Below are 21,282 nucleotides of genomic sequence, written 5' to 3' on the forward strand. Positions count from 1 at the left end.
ACTTTTTAGGTTCATTCAACACCTATTGTATTTGATCTATAATATAGACCAAATACATTAAGTGTTGAATGAATCTAAAAAGTGATTTTTTGCTTATAAATGTGACTGGAGGGAGTATTCCTTAACACACCCCTCACGACCATAGGGGAGATCAGAATTGGATAAGTTCATCAATTTCAAGCTATTCTTTATAGTACGTAAAGCTTCAATTCAGAGAAATATATTTGACTTCTCTCTTAACCATTTCCATCACATCATTTCCACATATAATTATGAACAGATCAGAAGAAATTACATATAATCTAACTAATCAAAACTGTGGGCAAATTAATTGATGTACATATATGATCAAATTAGGGTTAATTATGTTTCTAGTCCCTATAAAATAGCGACTTTGTAAGTTTAGTTTTTACTTAATTTTAATAGCATTTTTAGTCCCTATAAAAAAAATTTACTTATAATTTTAGTCCCTGCTAAAACAAAGTTTGATTAATTATCCTTAAACTCTTAAATTTTTGAACGATTTTTTTTAGACAAGATTAGAACACTATGAAAGGTTCGTTTACTAAAATTTAGAATTTTCAGACATGAAATGAATTAAATATGAATTTTTTAAAACGACAAAAGTTAAAGATAAAAAGTAATAAAATCTGGATGTAGAAATCAAATTTTGCGATAATTTTTTGCGGAGGAACTTTTAGGGACTAATACTCAGGGCAAAAAAACAAAATTAGGGACTAAAAATGCTATTAAAATTAAGTAAGGACTAAACTTACAAGGTCGCTATTTTATAGGGACTAGAAACATAATTAACCCATCAAATTATAAGTGCACAAATTGAAGTTTAATTACTTTCACTCTAAAATATTATAGATACATATGAACTATCTAGCAGACACAGTTTGTGGTTGTGCCTTCTCTCTTTTTCTTTCCTTTCTAAGTCTAACCTTGTTTTCCAAAATAGTTTCAAGCTTAGGAGACCAAACCTGATCCTTAGACTTCACAAGCATTTCATAATGTTTTTTCAACTCAGGGGTACTACAAAGGAAGCTACTTTTACTACTAATGCAACAATCATTCCCTGATCTATCTCCATTAACAAGCCTTGTGATGAACTCTGGCATAACCTTTATCAACACTTTTCCATCACAATCCTTCAAATACTCAAAAGGGCACTCTCCAAATTTGATTGTTGACTTGTTGTTACTATCATTATTATGTGATCTAAATGATAAGAGTGAAGAAACTGAGAGTGTTTTGCATGAAAAGAGATCAATAGGGAGAACAAAATAAGTCTCTCCTTGAAAGAGTTCGTCTTCTAAATCCAAACTAGGGATCGGGTGTCCGATGAAAAACGAGTCAGCGTGACAAACCATCGTCTCTGGGTACTCGAACAAGATCTCGCCAGCGATGTGCTTACCGTTTAGCAATCTCGTGGAACCTTGCCAAAATATAAGCTTAGCTGACGATGGCAACAACGATGACGACGACGATGAAGATGATAATTTTCTGTTTTGAGGATGAAAGCATGGAGTCACTACTAAATTTCCCATTGTTGAAAATAAAAAAAAAAAATCAAGAGAAAGATCTATTGAGAAGGTTGAGTGCGTTGGTTGTTATGGTGGTTTGAGAAACAAAAAGAAAATTTGATTTTTATATATGAGGGGATGATAGAAAGAGAGACATTATTTGACTTGGATAAAGTCTAGGGTTGGTGTTTTCTTATGTAATAGGGTCGGTGTGGTCTCTAGTCAACCATGCCGGCGGCTTTGAACATTTTTTGAGCTCTATTTGTACACTCGTGTGTTAGACTTGAAAAAACAGCACAAAGGTTAATTAATCCTTGACCTTCTACTGTTTTAATATTCAAAGCTAATAGTAATAATTAATGAAAATATGCTCAATTATTCTTCCTTCGATGTTTACGTTAAGGAATATTCCTATGGTTTTTATCGATGAATTGTTATGGCCAAATTTGTGGGTTCTGAATGAAGAAAAAACAAAGCCTTCTCGATTCATATATACGTCCACCTGGAAAAAGACAAATTTAGGTTTAAATGTATTTTTTTGTGATAGTTTTATATATGAGGATATTAAATAAATTAAGTACTAAATTCCTTAAAAAAAATAAATTAAGTACTAAATGAATTACGAAAATTAAAAAAAAAAATCTGAATCTTTTTTTTTTTTTTGAGGAAAAAAAATCTGAATCTATTTAGAATTTTATAGTCATTTTTTATATCTCAGAATATTAATCAATTTAAATAATGTCATCGACCTTTATTGTTGACAAGTAAATTTCTTTTTTTATGGTACAACATTCAATTTTTTTTTAATAATGGTACAAGTGTACAACATTCAATTGATTGCTTTATTGTTGAAAGAAATAATGGCATCGACCTTTTTATTTTTGTTTTTATAGTTTAGTGACTATAAATTCTTATTTTTTTAAATAGAATAAGTTAAGTGTCTAAAATTCCATCTTCACTTCTAAATATTTTATTTAACGTACCAATACCATCTACGATGAGGAGCTTACTATAATCCAATAAAACATTGATATCGAGTAGTACTTTCACCGGTGAGGAAAAGAAGAGAGTATGAACACTCTCTTTCCATGCATGAGCAACACATTTTAAATATTACAATAAATGGACGTTATTTTTTATTTTTTTAAAGAAAAGTAAGTGCATGTTCTTGAGAGAGAAGATCCGTTGACACCAAATCTCAACCGTTTATTTTAGTTAATCAAAACGTTTATAATAGTTTTTAAGTTATCCCGCTGTTATATTTCATGTGTCTCCTCTCTCAATCTCATGTAGTATTATTGATTTTAATCATTGAAAACCTTAATTCCCCTAATAATGATTTTACTCTAGATTTGTGTTCAGTGGTGGAGGACCGTATGGGCCAAGGTGGGCCATGGTCCACCCCAAAAAAAATTCTAATTTTTTTTTCTAGAAAGAAATTATAAAAAATATCCTTAACTTGATTTGTTTTTTCCCAACTGGTCCACCCTACTGTTTAAACTGATTTTTGGTAAACAACCGCTGGTTTAAAAATAGTTACTTGCAAGATCAACCAGTAAATCTTAGGAGCATATTTGTGCTTTTGTGTATTTTCAAGAAATGTAATGTTATAAAAAGTTAAATAAACAAAGAAAATGAAACCAATCGAACTCAACCCAGTTGAATTCAATCGAATTTTGTTAAGTAAAAAACAAAGAAATCGTTCAAAATGAACAAGTAAAATGAAAAGACATTTAAGAAAAAGAACTTAAATTGCATTGATTGAATGTAAATTGGTACACAGATTCATACATTGCAAGTTGTGACTCGTTTCTCGCTTCCATACGGATAATTTGAGTGCAAGTTTTGTATGATTGAATTGCGACCACTTTTTCTTAGAAAAAACTACTATTTATACAAATAGGGATAACTAACTAAATTCGAATTTCAAACCTACAACGAAATAAAACTAACAAGCCTTATCCATCTAATTTGAATTTCGAACACGCCTTTAGAAAATGGTTGTTGCTTGTCCTTATCCAAAATGATAACTGCTCCTCGATAGGTTTTCGTCTGTCGAACTGGAACACGTGCTCCCAGCAAGTCCAACTTCGATAAAACTTGAGAACAATTCTTCGATGATAAGGTCAACTATTCTTTGATTGCATTTAATACCGCATTAAATGATGGTCTTAAAAAATATAGGCTAACACCTACTCTTCACGTTCCTCTGTTGGATAACTAAACTTCTCATTCTCTTCTCACTCTCTCATTCTCTTGTTTGTTGTAAATTGTTTGTTGATTGTTGGTAATTGAATTTTAAAACTGCAATCTTAGTTATTGAATTGGCTTAATTAAATAGGAATATGGGATTGAAGGACCATATAAGATGGATGTTTCAACTTATGCATATGTCATGCCACTTTGTTAGTGTTTATTGAATTGTTCTTGTTTGCTACAAAGATTTTTTTTTTTATATTGTAGTTCAATTTAAGTTCAGTTTATGTTTAACTAGGAAGGCTTCTTTTTTTTTTCAACTTATGCATATTGTAGTTTATGTTTAACTACGAATGCTTTTCTTTATACTTGTTAGTTTCTTTATTTTTTCTTCTTTTTGTAAACTTTTAATAATGCTTAATTTCTTTAATTTAGATTGATACTGACTTATGGAATTATTTGATTTTTTGAAGAATAGAAAAGTAAAGATGAAGAGTAGAAAAATTGATCATTTTTAAGAGGAAAGTTTGTGTGAGTGAAAGAGATAAACAAAGAATAACTTATAAATATCAACCTGTTAAAGTTCCTTGAATTGAAGAAGTGATAACTTCTACATGCCAAGGAACTAAGATTGTGTTTCATTGTAACTAAGAGGAATAAAATTTAGGGTTAATAGCAGTTTTTGCCACCTAACTTTCACAAAGTTGCGATTTTGACCCCCTAAGAAAAAAACTATAAAATTGCCCCCTAAGTTTTGCAATTGTAGCAGTTTTGCCCCCCAAGGCAAACAAAAAATAAAAAAAATAACACGTGGCACCTCACTTAGGGTGCCACGTCAGCGTAGACCAAGTCAAAATTGGCTTTGGCTGCCAAAACTGCCACATGTACAAAAATTAAGGGGCGATTATGTAGTTTTTTTCTTAGAGGGCCAAAATCCCAACTTTGAGAAAGTTAGGGGGCTAAAACTGCTATTAAGCCTAAAATTTATTTCTTGATTGAACAACTTTGTGCTTAGCGTTATTTTTTTTTTTTTTGGTTTACTGCTTAGCGTTTATTACAACATAAATTTTATGTTTATATATTAGAGTTAATTTTGCTGGTCCACCCCAGATATATTTTCTGGCTCCGCCATTGTCTGTGTTAAAAAATATGAACTTAGTTGTTATTTGTTGAAATATGATGCACATTTCTAGATATTTCTAGAAAACATTAGAGAAAACTAGAATACCATAAAGTTGCTAGATTGTTCTATTAATGTTTAGGTTCAGTTAAAGCCTATAAACATCTATAATAATCTTGTGTAGATAAGGCAAACAAATACCTAGATTATTTTAGTTCTAGAAACATCTACAAGCACCTATAAATAGACTTATATAGGTGCAATTGTATTCAAGCCTTTGAGATGCAATTTCAATAATAAATATTGAAGGCTTCACCATATCATATTCTCTCCTCCTACAATGAACTAATTCATAATGTGTGTCGTCTTGTCCAATGCTACTAACCACTTCACTACTCTAGCTCCTGCACTATATTTTTTCCAACAGTTTTTTTTTTAGGGATTTTTTCCAACCGTTATTCTCACCGATCTCAATTTAAAAAGTTCAAGAACAAAATTCAATTTAATTTAAAGAGCTTCCCATGTTACCAAAACTTTCAAATTAATTATGTATATAATTTTATATTCGTTCAGATGTGCAATTATTCATTCATGGTTAAACAACAACCGGGTGATTTCAAATCTCAATTCTCATACCTAAAATCTCTATATCACTACCTTCATGTCCAATTGCGGTAGCTTTCATTACCTTCATATTTAATTGCAATCCTTACGTGGAGTTAACCATGAGTGAATAGAGATGCAAACAAGAAATAGTATTAAGTATTAACAATTGATGCAGGGAACAACCGTTAACCAAGAGGGAATCATGGAAAATTGATGTTGACATGTTGGTCGAAAAACACAAGTAAAATATCGAAAATTGATGTTGTCACGGTTAACAACTCCACGGCTGTTTAACTATCAACCGGCGGCACACTTCGGCAGATAGCTGCCGCGGATCTTCAAACCTCATTTTTTTTTTCAAAGTGAAATTAAATGCAAATTAATATGTTCTCTCTCATTTTCTCCATAACAAAATTAAATGCAAATTAAGTATAACAAATTCAAATATGATTTTTTGCATATTTAAAATTAATTTGCATTTAATTTTACTTTGAAAAAAATGATTTTTTGAAATAACATCAATAGTATATATATAAAGTAAGGTTTTTTATGCCACGTGTCGCTTCCACGTTTATTCTTAATATTTTTATATTTTTTTCTATATTTTATATGGCATAAAAATCTTAGCAAACTTTTGATCTTATCCACTAAATATTTTATTTAATTTTATATTTAATTCCTAATGTTTTGTGTAGCCAAAATATTTCAACAAACTATATATAATACTTTCTCTTTTTTAGGAAAAGAAGTTTCTATTAGTTTTTTTCATTGAGGAAAAAAAGGCTTCGATTTGTTTTTTTTTAACTATAAATAAAGGAGAATTTTTTAATCACATAAACACATATTTTGAGCAGAAACTGAAACTCAAACCTTCTTTTGATCTAAGCTTTTTCTTTCTTCAGGTTTGACAAACACCTATACTATTGTTTCTTTTACTTATGCTTAGATTTTTATTTTTATATATAATATGAGAGGGAGTTAACACCTACGAGTGAGTTTACCGATTGTTTTTTTTTTCTTTCAGGTCCTTGAACAATTGTTGCTGGCATCCATTACAAACATCTATGAGTTTCAAGTCCTTGAACTAACACCTATACTATTGTTTCTGTTTCAAGTCCTTGAACTAACACCTATACTATTTTTTTTCCTTTTCGTTTCAACAGTAGCGTTTTAATATTATTAATCAACTATACTATTATCACCTATACTATTTTTTTCAGGTCCTTTTCGTTTTAATATTATTAATCAGTAGCGTTTTGATTTTAATAATAATATTTCAAGACATGAAATATTTTTATTTAATTTTATATTTAATTCCTAATATTTTATGTAGCCAAAATGTCTCAACAAACTATATATAATACTTTCAATACTATCCATTAAATATTTCTTTTTTTTAGGAAAATAAGTTTCAATTAGTTACTATCTCTTTTAGCACCATATTATTCAATTAGTTTTTTTCATTGAGGAAAAAAAGGATTCGGTTTGTTTTTTTTTTTAACTATAAATAAAGGAGAATTTTTTAATCACGTAATCACATATTTTGAGCAGAAACTGAAACTCAAACCTTCTTTTGATCTAAGCTTTTTCTTTCTTCAGGTTTGACAAACACCTATACTATTGTTTCTTCTACTTTTACTTATGCTTAGATTTTTATTTTTATATATAATATAAGAGGGAACTAACACCTATGAGTGAGTTTACTGATTGTTTTTTTTCCTGGTCCTTGAACTATTGTTGTTGGCATCCATTACAAACACCTACGAGTTTTAGGTGCTTGAACTAACACCTATACTATTGTTTCTGTTTCACGTCCTTGAACTAACACCTATACTATTTTTTTTTCTCTTTTCGATTCAACTGTAGCGTTTTAATATTATTAATCACCTATACTATTATCACATATACTATTTTTTCAGGTCCTTTTCGTTTCAATATTATTAATAAGTAGCGTTTTGATTTTAATAATAATATTTCAGGTCCTAAAATATTATTATTTCACCAGTAGCGTTTTAATATTATTAATCACTTATACTATTATTTTATGATAACACCTATACTATTATTTCAGGTCCTTATTTCTAAATCAATCAATCAATCAATAGTATATATATATATATATATATATATATATATATATATATAAAGTAAGGTTTTTTATGCCACGTGTCACTTTCACATTCATTCTCAATATTTTTATTATTTTTTCTATTATTAAAAACCAATATTTTATTTAACATAAATATCTCAACAAACTTTTGATTTTATGCACTCAGTATTTTCTTTAAATTTTTATTGAATTTCTAATATTTTATGTAGGAGAAATATCTCAACAAACTACACATCAATTATTCAATCAATCAATAGTATATATATAAAGTAAGATTTTTTATGCCACATGTCACTTCCACATTCATTCTCAATATTTTTATTATTTTTTTATTTTTAAAAACCAATATTGTATTTAACATAAATATCTCAACAAACTTTTGATCTTATGCACTCAGTATTTTTTTTTTTAATTTTTATTGAATTTCTAATATTTTATGTAGCAGAAATATCTCAACAAACTACACATTAATCAATCAATAGTATATATATATAAAGTAAAGTTTTTTTATGCCACATGTCACTTCCACATTCATTCTCAATATTTCTATTATTTTTTCTATTTTTAAAAACCAATATTTTATTTAACATAAATATCTCAACAACATTTTGATCTTATCCACTCAATATTTTTTTAAATTTTTTTTTTGAATTTCTAATAATTTATGTAGCAGAAATATCTCAACAAACTACACATAATACTTTCAACAAAGTTTACATGTATGATCTTATTTTATGATTAAAAGACTTCAATTTGTTTATTTGTTTTTAGGAAAAGAAAATTCAATTAGTTATTACTAATCTTTTAGCACTGTATCATTCAATTAGTTTTTACGTTTGAGGAAAAAAAGGGTTCGATTAGTTTTTATTTTTGATAAAAAAAAAGGTCCGATTAGTTATTATGTTATCTTTTAGCAGCATATTCTACTGCAAATGTTAATTATAAATAAATAAATTTTTGTTAATCACATATTTACATCTAACATTTTTCCTTTTTCATCTAACATTTTTCCTTTTTCAGGTTTGCCAAACACCAATTTTATTCCCTTTCAATCGATTTTTTTCTCTCAGTATTGAGAATGAATGTGGAAGTGACATGTGGCATAAAAAACCTTACTTTATATATATACTATTGATTGATTGATGTGTAGTTTGTTGAGATAAAAAATACTGAGTGCATAAGATCAAAAGTTTGTTGAGATATTTATGTTAAATAAAAATAGAAAAAATAATAAAAATATTGAGAATGAATGTGGAAGTGACATGTGGCATAAAAAACCTTACTTTATATATATACTATTGATTGATTGATGGGTAGTTTGTTGAGATAAAAAATACTGAGTGCATAAGATCAAAAGTTTGTTGAGATATTTATGTTAAATAAAAATAGAAAAAATAATAAAAATATTGAGAATGAATGTGGAAGTGACATGTGGCATAAAAAACCTTACTTTATATATATATACTATTGATTGATTGATGTGTAGTTTGTTGAGATAAAAAATACTGAGTGCATAAGATCAAAAGTTTGTTGAGATATTTATGTTAAATAAAAATAGAAAAAATAATAAAAATATTGAGAATGAATGTGGAAGTGACATGTGGCATAAAAAACCTTACTTTATATATATATATACTATTGATTGATTGATTGATTGATTGATGTGTAGTTTGTTGAGATAAAAAATACTGAGTGCATAAGATCAAAAGTTTGTTGAGATATTTATGTTAAATAAAATAGAAAAAATAATAAAAATATTGAGAATGAATGTGGAAGTGACATGTGGCATAAAAAACCTTACTTTATATATATACTACTAGTTTAGAGACCCGGCGTTGCCCGGGTTAGATATTTAATAAGTTTTATAAGTTTGTGTGCACGAATACACGTGTCAGTATATTAGTTTGAATTTATTTAAATTTACAATTATAATAATATCATAAAAATAAATATAAATATTTCAAAAAAAATTAAAACTAAATCTAATTAAAACGAAACTAAATAACGCATAAAAATAGACTAAATATAGACTCATCAATTCATTATCAATCTAGCAACCACAACATTATTCACCCTCAATTTCATACAAAAACTCATCATGTTCATAACTACCCATTTTAACATACAAATTCAACAACAACAACACAATTATCATTCAATTCATGTACATAATCATACCATCACAATTAAGCATGAATTTCTACAACTAAATTCAAATTAACCACTTAATGAAAGAATTAGGGTAGAATCTACAACTATTAATTATGATTAAAGTCTAACCCCCTTACCTTAATTCTTCAAAATCAACACTAAGGCTTCACTTTAGCTCCCAAATCTTGAATCTCTAGCTCCCTCTAGCCTTCTCTAGATCTCCTCTTCAAACATTTGCCTTCTCTCTATCTCTATCTCTTCTCAATTGTGAAAATGTTGGTAAAACCCTATTTTCTCTACAAACAAGAGTTTATATAGGTTCCACCTAAATGGGCTCAACTCACAAAGTCTTAATGGGCCTAACCCATTACTAATCTAACTCCAACATGTTACTACCCACTTAACGGTGAAATGTAATACTAACGCTCATCTACCGGTAATAAAATAATTACTACACTCTCTCTAGTGGCTTAGTAAAATAACAACTCTCACTAAGCACAAAAAATAATCCTCAGCAAAATTACAAAATTACCCCTACTCTCTAAATGACCAAAATGCCCCTAAGTCCAAAATGACTAAAAATACCCTTCTAACACCGAATTCTACAATTCCCAACCAAAAATACACACAAAGGCAAATAATCACATACGAGCACATACAAATGTACATAAAAGCAATTAGATAAATAATAAAATAAATCTAGCGAAAAATCGAGCTGTTACATCGTCTAGCCGCCCTTTGTTTGGCGGCGAACTCTCGGATCTGAGTTGCCTCTCTTATTTCGTCGATCATGTCCATTGTGCATTTGACACCTACTTTGTTAGCTTCGTAGTTGAAAACAGAGTGGTTATGAGCTTAATTTAAAACAAATTTAGATGAAAGAAAAAACCTGCAGCAAATCGTGGTTAGTTTGAAACGGAACATAAAAAACTACCTTCTTCTGAAAACTTATCTCGGCGTCGTGTCGGAGTGTCAATTTATACTGGGAGCATGCGTTAGCGCCGTATACCATAGTGAATGGAGTTTCTTTGGTAGTCGAATGAGAAGTTGTATGGTATGACCATAGTACCTGTACTTAGTTGATTTTGATTTTCATAGGCGTTTTAAATCTTGTTAGGGTGTGACTTTGATCATATAATAACTTATGTAAATCTGAATCTTATTTTTGCCTCTAAATAATCAATTAATTTAAGATGTTTAAAGTCTTACCTCAAGTAACTGTTCTGCCTAGAGTCCTTTGGCCGCTTCTAATTTTTTCTTTATTCCATTTAGAATAACTTTGTTGGCGGATTCAGCCTGTCCGTTAGCTTGAGGGTGGATTACCGAAACAAATTTGGTTTGATTTCCAAGCTAATTGCATAAGTCAACGACCCTAGAGCTAGCGAATTGAGTTATGTTGTCTGTCACAATGTATTTTGGTAGTCCAAAATGGCAGATAATTTTCTTCCAATAGAATTTCTTTACACGATCTATTGTGATCTTTGACACTGCTTTAGCCTCTATCCACTTGGTGAAGTAATCTACGCCCACTATGAGGAATTTCAGCTGTCCACGAGCGAAAGGGAATGGCCCCACAATATCTACTCCCCATTTGTGGAAAGGCTACGGTGAAAATACGGAGGTGAGCTCATTTGCAGGAGCGTTCTTTCTGTCAAAGAAGCACTGGAATTTTTTACATTTCTTTACGAATTCTGCACTGTCTTGTAACATAGTTGGCCAATAGTATCCCGCCCGAAGAAGTTTTGCTGCAAGGGCACGCTCGCCGATGTGACTTCCACATACCCCTTCATGTACCTCTAGTAGTACTAAACATGTTTCTTCTTCGCCCAGACATCTTAGCATTGGAGTCGCCCTACCCATTTTATATAGCTTTCCTGCCACGATTGTAAATTTAGCCGCTCTCTTATTGACTTGTTGCTCTTCTTCTTCATTTTTTGGAGAAAAATATCATGTGAGGTATTTGAGTAAAGGAGTCATCCATCCTTCTTTTTCTTCGGTTATGGCGTGGACCTCTTGAATTTCTATGCTTGGTGTTGCCATGAACTCTTGTATTACCGTTCTGTTATTCCCTGGACGTTCGGTGCTGGCCAGCATGGCTAACAGATATGCTCTCGAATTTATTCGCTAGGGATGTATGTTGCTCCAAAAATTTTGAATTTGGCCGCCAGACTTTGAACTTTTGCGAGGTATTTTCTGAGCTGGGGATCTTTGGTTTGATATTCTCCGAAAATCTGGCTTGTTATTAGTTGTGAATCACTTTTCGCTCTTAGGTTTTCAGCTCCCATCTCTTGTGTGAAAATCATCCCGGCGATTAGTGCCTCATACTCGGCTTGGTTGTTGCTTGCTTTAAATTCGAACCTCAATGATTTTTCGATGAGAAGGTCTCCTGGTTCTTCTAGAATTACGCCAGCCTCGCGTCCCTTTAAGTTTGATGATCCATATACTAATAAGAGCCATAAATGAGGGGTGATGCTCTGAATTGGAACTGTGAATTTTGACACAAAATATGCTAATACTTGTGATTTGATGCTGCCTCTAGGTACAAATTGAATATCATATTCTGATAGTTCTATTGACCATGCTACCATTCTTCTAGCGAGGTCTGGCTTGCTTAAAACTTGCTTCGCTGGATAATTTGTTCTAACGACAATTCTGTGGCTCTGGAAGTAAGGGCGTAATTTCCTTGCGGTTGCCACAATTGCCAAAGCTAGTCGTTCAATCTTTTGGTATCGTAGCTCTACCCCTTTGAATACCATGCTGGCAAAATATACCGTCCTTTCTCCTTTTTCAGAATCCTTCATTAACACTGAGCTCATGGCGTTGTCGAATACAGAAAGGTAAAGTGAGAGCTCCTTGTGTTGGGCGATGTAAAATTGATGGGCTGAATAGGAAGGTTTTGATGTTGCAGAAAGCTTCTTCACATTCGGGGGTCCATTCGAAGTCGCCCTTTTCTTCATGGATGCGAAAAAGGCGAAAGCTTTATCCCCTGCGCAAGAGAGGAATCTGGACAAGGCCGCCAGTCTCCTGTCAGCTGTTGCACCTCTTTTATGCTACTAGGGCTCCTCATATTGATGACGGCTTGACATTTGTCTGGGTTGGCTTCGATTCCTCTTTTGGTAAGTAATAAGCCTAAAAATTTTCATGCTTGGATGTTGAAAGAACATTTAGTATGGTTCAGCCGCATGTTGAACTTCCTTACCTGCTGGAAAATTTCTTCCAGGTATGTTGAGTGCTTGGCTCCTTCGAGGGTTTTGACTACGAGGTCGTCAATGTATACTTCCAGGTTTCTTCCCAATTTGAAGGTGAGAAAAACACAAGAAGAGAGGGTTGAATTGTGTTAGCTTTTACTTCTCCTAAAACTGAAATCACAGATCGAAAGGTAATAGAATTCAGGTTCTGATGCAATGTTCAGAGTCTAAATGCAGCGGTTAAGTAAAGAGAGAGAGAGAGAGAGAGAGAGAGAGAGAGAGAGAGAGAGAGAAGAAAGACATAAAGCAATTATACAGGTTCCTTCCACAATCCGGAAGTAGTCCTGTTCCCCTTGCACTTCAAAGGAGAGTTCACTAAAATCAATATCTGATTACAATTGTTCATGCACAAAAGCAAGAGACTTCAAACTAACTTAAGCACAAAAGCAAGATATTTCCTATGCTCAAGCACAACTGCAAGAGACTTCCTATGCTCAAGCACAAAAGCAAGAGACTTCTAATCAAACTCATCCTGCATTAACTTAGAAAATTCCTTGCAAAGAGAGGCATTAATAGAACCAAATATTATATCATCAACATGAATTTACACACCAAGAATGTATTTCTCAAGAGTTCTTCTGAAGAGTGTTGTATCAACCTGACCTCTTTTAAAATCATTTTCAATCAAGAAATTACTCAGTCTATCATACCAGGCTCTAGGAGCTTGTTTAAGACCATACAGTGATTTCTTTAGTTTATAAACATGGTCAGGATACTTCAAATCCTCAAAACCTGGAGGTTGTTTGACATACACTTCTTCAGATATCACACCATTGAGAAATGCACCCTTAACATCCATTTGATATAATATAATGCCATGATTAACTGCATAGGATAGAAGTAACCTGATTGCTTCTAATCTTGCAACTGGAGCAAATGTTTCGGTATAATCAATGCCTTCTTGTTGAATGTAACCTTGAGCAACAATTTTGGCTTTGTTTCTGACTACTTCAGCAAGTTCATTGGGCTTGTTTCTGAATACCCATTTTGTTCCAATAATGTTCTTATGTTGAGGCTTGGGTACCAGATCCCACACATCATTTCTTTGAAACTGATTGAGTTCTTCTTGCATAGCTACTATCAAACCATCATATGTAAGTGCTTCATCCACAGTAGAAGGTTCTATCATTGATAACAATCCCAACATAGACTTTTCTTGCTTGAAATGTGATCTTGTTCTTCTAGTTTTCTCTTTGTTTCCAATGATCAATTCCTCTAAATGTGAAGACTTGTACTTGAAAGTATTCTTGGATTGAATAGCTTGCTAAGCACCATCTTATGCTTCATCAAAAGCTTCTTCATTGTGAGCTTCTGGAGGGGGTTCAGCTTCTGGACTTTCATCAAACTCTAGAGTCTGATTAGGTTATGAAGTATCTTCAGATACCTGTATATCTGCAAAACTTTCAAGTAGCTCTGGAATTTCATTTCCAAGCTCTTTGTCATCAAATTTGATGGGCATTGATTCTTCAACACATTGTGTTTCTGAATTATACACTATGTATGCCTTTAACCTTTCAGAGTAACCTAGAAAGATTCCTCTTTGGGCCTTGACATCAAATTTCTTTAGGTAGACCTTATGATTTAGAATGTAACATGTACATCCAAATTGATGAAAGTAAGATATATTAGGTCTTATTCCTTTAAAGAGTTCATATGACGTTTTCTCCAATATATGTCCAATATAGATTCTATTTTGGACATAACATGATGTGTTTACTGCTTCTGCCCTGAAATGTTTAGCCAAATTATTTTCATGGATCATAGTTATAGTCATTTCTTGTAAAGATCTATTCTTTCTCTCTACAACCCCATTTTGTTGTGGAGTTCTATGAGAAGAGAATTCATGGACAATGCCATATTTTTCACAAAAGGTTTCAAATGGCTCATTTTCAAATTCTCGACCATGATCACTTCTGACTTTTAAAACATTCAATTCTTTTTCATACTGTATTTGAGTGCAGAAGTTACTAAACACATCATATGCATCATCTTTAGTTCTATGGAATTTAACCCAAGTCCATCTACTATAATCATCAATAATGACTAATCCATATCTACTTCCATAAATAGATGCAGAGCTAACTGGTCCAAATAAATCAATATGGAGTAGTTCTAAGGGTCTGGAGGTTGAGACAATGGCTTTTGTTTTAAAAGATGATTTAACAATTTTTCCCTTCTGGAATGCACCACAAAGTGCATCTGAATGATAGTTAATGTTTGGTAAGCCTCTGACCAGTTGTAACTTACAAAGCTTAGAGATTAATCTCTAGTTAGCATGTCCCAACCTTTTGTGCAATACCCATTTCTTGTCATTCACTGATAAAAGGCAAACTACCTTCTGATCAGCCAGTTCAGAGAAATTAATTTTATAGACATTATTCTTCTTCCTCTTTCCCTTAAATACTATGGACTTATCATTCTTGTTGATTATTCTGCAGTTGGTCTTATCAGACATCACATCATAACCACTATCACAAAACAGACTAATGATAAGTAGGTTATGTCTAAGACCATCTACCAACCACACATTATTAATAGCGATAGAAGAGTTACCAATAGTCCATGTGCCAATGACCTTGCCAGTCTGGTTGCCTCCAAATTCCACAATTCCTCCCTCTTTCATTGTTAGGGATAGGAACATAGACTTTTCTCCTGTCATGTGTCGTGAGCAACCATTGTCCAGGTACCATGACTTGTGCTCTTTCTTTACTCTTAGCATATCTGCAGCATTCATAATTTCATATTTAGGTACCGATATCTTTATGGGTCCTTTGGGGCTATTACCGGAAGTTTTACTCTTCTTTTGTTGTTCCTTGTGCTTAAAGTTACGTGGCTTCTGCTCACTCAATACCTTAGGTTTAATACCTTACGTTTTACTCTTCTACTTTGCTTCTATCAATGCCAAATATAATGAAATCTTCAAGAGCAATTTCATGTTTACTCACAGGTTTTCCTTCACACTTTTCTTGAAGCTTCTGACAAAGAAACTTGAGTTTGTCTTCATAAGTTTTACAAATGAAGTCAAAACCTTTAAGTCCTTCCTCAAATGCTTTCAGATCCAATAGAGTTGATTCTTCTTGTTTCATTAAATCAACATATTTATTTTTTAAATCATTCAACTCATTGGTTTTGTGTCAAAAGTGTGTGAGGAGCTCTTTAAGTGAATCAATAAGTTCTTCTCTAAGAATTTTTGAATATACCTCATTTTCATCCTATTAGTCTGATTCTCGTTCAGCTTCTGAAGTCATTGTAGCATCATTTCCAGCATCATCCTTGTCAGGCCCTGATTCACTATCTAGATCTTGCCAGGTGGCCATTAGACTCTGCTTTATCTATCTTTTGTACTTGTTGGATTTGAAAGTTGGTTTCTTGGACTTCTCCTTTGATTTTTCCTTCTGAAGATCAACACAGTCAACAATGAAGTGTCCGTGTCCAGGCTTCTTGCAGTTGAAGCAGCCTTTCTGATCTTCCTTCCCTGAACCTTTGGAACCACTGCTTCTACTAAAAAACTTTTTAGCCAGATACTGAAGCTTGTTGGACAGCATAGCCATTTTTTCAGCAACAGTTGGATCTTCATCAGAATCTTCATCAGGGGATTCTTCTTCAGACTCAATGACCTTAAGAGCTTTTGAAGACTTTCCTTTAGATGCTAGAGCAATAAATTTTTTCTTCTTAGCAGAATCATGCTCATTAAGACTCATCTTATAAATCTTGAGAGAGCTTATAAGATCCTCAACACTTAGAGCAATAAATTTATTGGTAGACAGCTTCTGATGATCTTTAGATGCTCTTTTCTTCAGACGTTATTTTGCAACACAAGCTTTCTTATTGTAAATTCCATTGCTCTCATTTGTTCCTCCAGAACCTATATTTGATTAAAAAAATTGTCTATGGTCCTGCACACTTGAACAAATATTAGCATATCCAATTGACATTTTTAATACCTTGTTATCATCGAAACTTAAAGTGGTATTGTTAAACACATTTTGTTCCAATACACTTGTTTGGCAAAAATGGTATCCATTGAACGTTGGATTGTTGCGCCGACGTTTCTTAATCCAAAAGGCATGACCACGTAGTGGTAGTTCTTGTTATTAGTCATGGAGGCCGTTTTTGGGGCGTCTAGGGGATCCATCTTGATCTGATTGTATCCTGAGTAAACGTCCATGAAACTCAATGTTTTGTACCCAGATGCATTGTCTATCAGGTGGTCAATATTTGGGAGAGGGTATGGGTCTTTTAGACAAGCCAAGTTTAAGTCAGTGTAGTCAACGCACATCCTCCACCTACCCCCACCTACCCGAAGCTTTCTTTACTAGGACTGTGTTTGCGAGCCAAGTGGGGTATTTTATTTCACTAATGAAGCGGGTGTCCTTTAATTTCTTGATTTCTTCATCAACAACTTTGCGTCTTTCATTGCCTAATTTGTGCTTCCTCTAGGCTACGGGCTTTACAGAGGGTTAAAGGAGAGACGATGGAAAGCTATGTTGGGGTCTATTCCTGGCATGTCTGATGTTGTCCATGCGAAGAGATCTAAAAATTTTCGGAGGAGTTGGACTAAGTCCTTCTCTTCGTCAGGCTCCAAAAAAGTTCCAATCTTAGTTGTTTGGTATGGTTGTGGCCGGATAAGAATTCCCTTTAACTCTTCAGTTGGCTCTAGGCGCTCTTGTTGATATTCTTCTCGAGGGTCTAAATCTATCACATTCGCGCTGAGTGGTTTCTCTTTGCCTTTCTTCTTTGTTTTATTTTGTAACCTGAGGTTAGCGTGATAACAATCTCTAGCCACTTTCTGATTACCTCTTATTGTTCTGATTCCTCCTTTTTCAACAGGGTAATTCATTACGAGGTACTTAGTGGATAAGAATGCGCCCAAGTGGTTGAACGTCGGGAGATCGATAATTATGTTATATGAGTTCGGGGAATTGACCACTAAGTACTTTACCTTGACCACCTTTTCTTGGCTTCTTGTGCCGAAAATGGTTTTTAGTATGATAGATCTGCTCACATGTACCTTCTCGCCTGTAAATCCTGCCAGTGTTCCTCTGAACGGTTGTAGTTGTTCCTCGCTCAAACCCATTTTCTCGAAGGCCTAGTGGTATAAGATATCTGTTGAGCTGCCTAGATCGATGAGTATGCTTCTGAAATCCCAAGTAAATATTTGGAGGGTGATGACCATGGGGTCGTCATCTTGAGGGATGACATTTTTAAAGTCTTTAGTTGAGAAGATAATGTCTGGCTCGTCTTCTGTGAATTTGTAGGCGTCGTCATCTAATAACATCACTTGGCGAACGTATTTCTTTCGAGATGTGCTTGATTCTCCTCCCTCGGCAAAATCTCTGGATATCGTGTTGAGAGTGTGCCTTGTTTCTTCCCCTTGTTTTGTCTCTCGAGCATCTTCAGAGCGTTTCTTTTCCTCGCAGTATCTCTCTTTGGTGTATCCTCGTAGCTTCCAGTTTTGGATCAACTTTTCTATTTCTCTTTTAAGGTGCAAACAGTCATCGGTGTCATGTCCTTTTACTCGGTGATATTTGCACCAAGCATCTCTATTTTGTCCCATAATGTGATTTCGTGGCGGGTATGGTTCTCTGATTAGCTTGGACTCGTAAACTTCTTTCATGATTCGTTCAGGGCGTAAGTTGAGGGGAGTGAAATGTTCTGGTATGTATCGCGGGGCATCTTGCTCCCTTTCGTAGTGCTTCTTGAAAGTTCCTATGTCCCTGTTTGGTGGCACATAATAGTTTTTGCGCTCTGAGCCTGAGTTTCCTCTTTCTTTGGTGACCCTCGCCTTCTTCTCAACATTACTCTCTTCTCCTTTAATGTAGCACTCTATCCGAGCTATAATTTCCTCCATTGAATCTATGGGTTTCTGAGCTAGTGATTCATTAAATTGTCCTGCTCTCAGACCAATTTGGAAGGCGCCCATGAACATTTCTTGGTTAGGATTTGATACCTTGATGGTGGAGTCGTTGAATCAAGCGAGATAGTCTCTTAGTGGTTCATTCTGCCCTTGGCGGACATTGAAGAGGCTGGTGGAGGAGACTTTTCAGTGTCGACTAGCAGAGAATTGCTGGATGAGTTTCCGAGTCAAATCTTGATAACTCACAACTGAAAAACGGGGAAGGTTCATGTACCAACGTAACGCCGCGTCAATGAACGTTCCCGCCAAGAGTTTGCACTTGAGGGAATCCGTGACTCCGACGACGGCCATACGAGTGTTAAAGGTCGTGATGTGTTCTACGGGATCATTCCTTCCTTCGTAAGGTGTAAGATGGGGTGGCTTGAAATTCTCTGGGACGGGAGCGTTCCAGACTTCCACAGAGAGGGGTTGAGGCTCTGGTTCATTTTGTTAGTCGTGGTGAGAGTCTGCCTTTTCTTGGTTTTGTTGCTGTTGGATAGTTTCGACTGATGCATGTAGGGCTTCGTTCTGCTAGATCAATTATGCGATCTGGGTTCTCATCGTCTCGACTTCTTATGGGGTGACCATGGCGATGAGAGTTTCTCTAAATCATTTGAGACTGGTGATATAGGATTTTTGTTTTGAGATCGGTTAGGATTTCCAAGTCGCACCAAGATTTTACGATTTGGAGGTTTTTGATTGTAGGTTTAGGGCTTCCGAATTGCGATTTACGATTCAGAAACGTGGTCAAGGTTAGTTATACCTTTTCCCACAGACGACGCCAACTGTACTTGCTAAAGCACAATAGGGGATACTAGGGTTCAGTATCGTATTCTATGTTTGTTTAGACTGATTATTGGATGCCTTGAGAGTCATCCCAAGGGTTGTATTTATAGCTTCTTATGGACCTAATTTCGGGTTTGCTTAGGCGCTAAGTAGCGAGGGTAATTAAGTACTTTTAGCGAGTTCTAGATGTTTCTAGGAGTGGGTAGAGGCAGCATCCTGAGAAGGACGTGCCTTGGGCTTTGGAGCTCTTCTGGAGGGGCATTAGTCCCTCTTGCAGGGTCCAGGAGCCCTTTTAGAGGTCTCCTAGGTCTTTAGGAGCATATTGACGGTCCACAAATAGAATCAGTGATGAGTCTATATTTAGTCTATTTTTATGCATTATTTAGTTTCGTTTTAATTAGATTTAGTTTTATTTTGTTTAAATATTATTTCCTTTTTGAGATAGTTTACTACAAATTGCATATTTTATATTTTAGGAACGAATATATGATGGAAGGTGTCTTGGAGCAAAAGAAAGGAGTCTGGAGCTGATTTGGAACGAAAATACAAAAGATTCAGAACAAAAATATAAAGCTCCCAAGTCAGAAGCTTGGCACGGCCCGTGCCAACATGTGGCACGGCCGTGCCACCTCTCAGGATGCCTTTTGCTGCTTTTGCTTGAAGCCCAAGTTACCCTGTTTTAGTTTTACCAAATAGCCCTTGTAGTTGCTTAGATTTTAAGTCAATTGTAAAGCTATAAATAGAGTAGCTCTCCATCACAAATATTCATCTTTTGTTCTTGGAATAAAAGTTCACTTTTATATTATTGTTCTTTTATATTACTGTTTTCTCTCTTCTTCCCCCATGTCTACAATGAACGTTAGTGAGTAGACTTCTTTGTCTTGGGATTGTTGGAAAAGTCTAATGACATAATCCTAACAAACCAAGCTTTAACCCTAATTCTATGTAGCCGTACTTTCTAATTTAGATTCACCGTTTTAACATGAATTAACAATTATCAAACTGTGGAAGCGAAAGCAAAGGGTTTGATAATTGTTAATCCATTATCCCAAACATCAATTCATAAAGCGAGAGCGGAGCTTTGATGTTGGAACAAGTGAATCTAGACAATAATTGCAAGACAGTGAAATAGTCCTTGCAATTATTGAGACACAGGTAGTTTCAATCCTTATAAGCATCTTCTAGTAATCAAGTCAGCGAAATAGGCTTGGTTACTAGAAGTAAACTCTCACCGGACTTTCATCGGAAAGGTGAGGGGCTAAAGGGAAACCGGTCTTAAGAAATTACGGTGTAAACCATGGAATTAGAAGTTAAAGTCTTGTCTAGTGAAAGATTTGTTATTATGACAAACCAATAATCCCAAGGCTCTTTTATTATTATTGTTATTTACCTTCAGCAATTAAACCCCTTTTTATAAGCTTTCTTCTCTTCTAATCATTCTCTAAAAGTTGATTGAATTCACAACTCCCTAGCGGAACGATACTCTTTCTTACTACTATTACTTCGATAGGCCGTGCACTTGCGGTTTGGCTTTATCAAGTTTTTGGCGCCGTTGCCGGGGAGTTGTTGTAATTTGATTAACTTTTTAATAGTGATTAGACTAAAAAAAAAAAAAAACTTTTTCGTTGTTTTATTTTAGT

At 33.9% G+C, this 21,282-nt stretch overlaps 3 protein-coding genes across 3 annotated transcripts; all 3 read right to left on the reverse strand.

The window, feature by feature from the left end:
* Positions 1-828: 828 nt before the first annotated feature.
* Positions 829-1,682, reverse strand: LOC146937578 (uncharacterized). Its single transcript, XM_085751827.1, has one exon. It carries the CDS (start codon positions 1,551-1,553, stop codon positions 885-887), a length of 669 nt encoding a protein of 222 aa, XP_085607953.1. The 5' UTR covers positions 1,554-1,682; the 3' UTR covers positions 829-884.
* A 10,147-nt stretch (positions 1,683-11,829) lies between these two features.
* LOC146937579 (uncharacterized) lies at positions 11,830-12,669 on the reverse strand. Its single transcript, XM_085749463.1, has one exon. The coding sequence runs from the start codon at positions 12,667-12,669 to the stop codon at positions 11,830-11,832; it is 840 nt and encodes a 279-aa protein (XP_085605589.1).
* Positions 12,670-18,049: 5,380 nt separating this feature from the next.
* On the reverse strand, positions 18,050-18,883 carry LOC146937580 (uncharacterized). The gene has a single exon (XM_085749464.1). The coding sequence runs from the start codon at positions 18,881-18,883 to the stop codon at positions 18,050-18,052; it is 834 nt and encodes a 277-aa protein (XP_085605590.1).
* Positions 18,884-21,282: the final 2,399 nt, after the last annotated feature.

This window comes from Medicago sativa, chromosome 3 (assembly GCF_051527215.1).
Source record: "Medicago sativa cultivar Bolivia chromosome 3, Bolivia_mono, whole genome shotgun sequence".
Taxonomy (NCBI): domain Eukaryota; kingdom Viridiplantae; phylum Streptophyta; class Magnoliopsida; order Fabales; family Fabaceae; genus Medicago; species Medicago sativa.

What these genes read in the sequence shown, in the direction of transcription:
- LOC146937578 (XM_085751827.1), bottom strand. Translation starts at nt 1,553, where the DNA reads ATGGGAAATTTAGTAGTGACTCCATGCTTTCATCCTCAAAACAGAAAA.
- LOC146937580 (XM_085749464.1), bottom strand. Translation starts at nt 18,883, where the DNA reads ATGGGCGCCTTCCAAATTGGTCTGAGAGCAGGACAATTTAATGAATCA.
- LOC146937579 (XM_085749463.1), bottom strand. Translation starts at nt 12,669, where the DNA reads ATGAAGAAAAGGGCGACTTCGAATGGACCCCCGAATGTGAAGAAGCTT.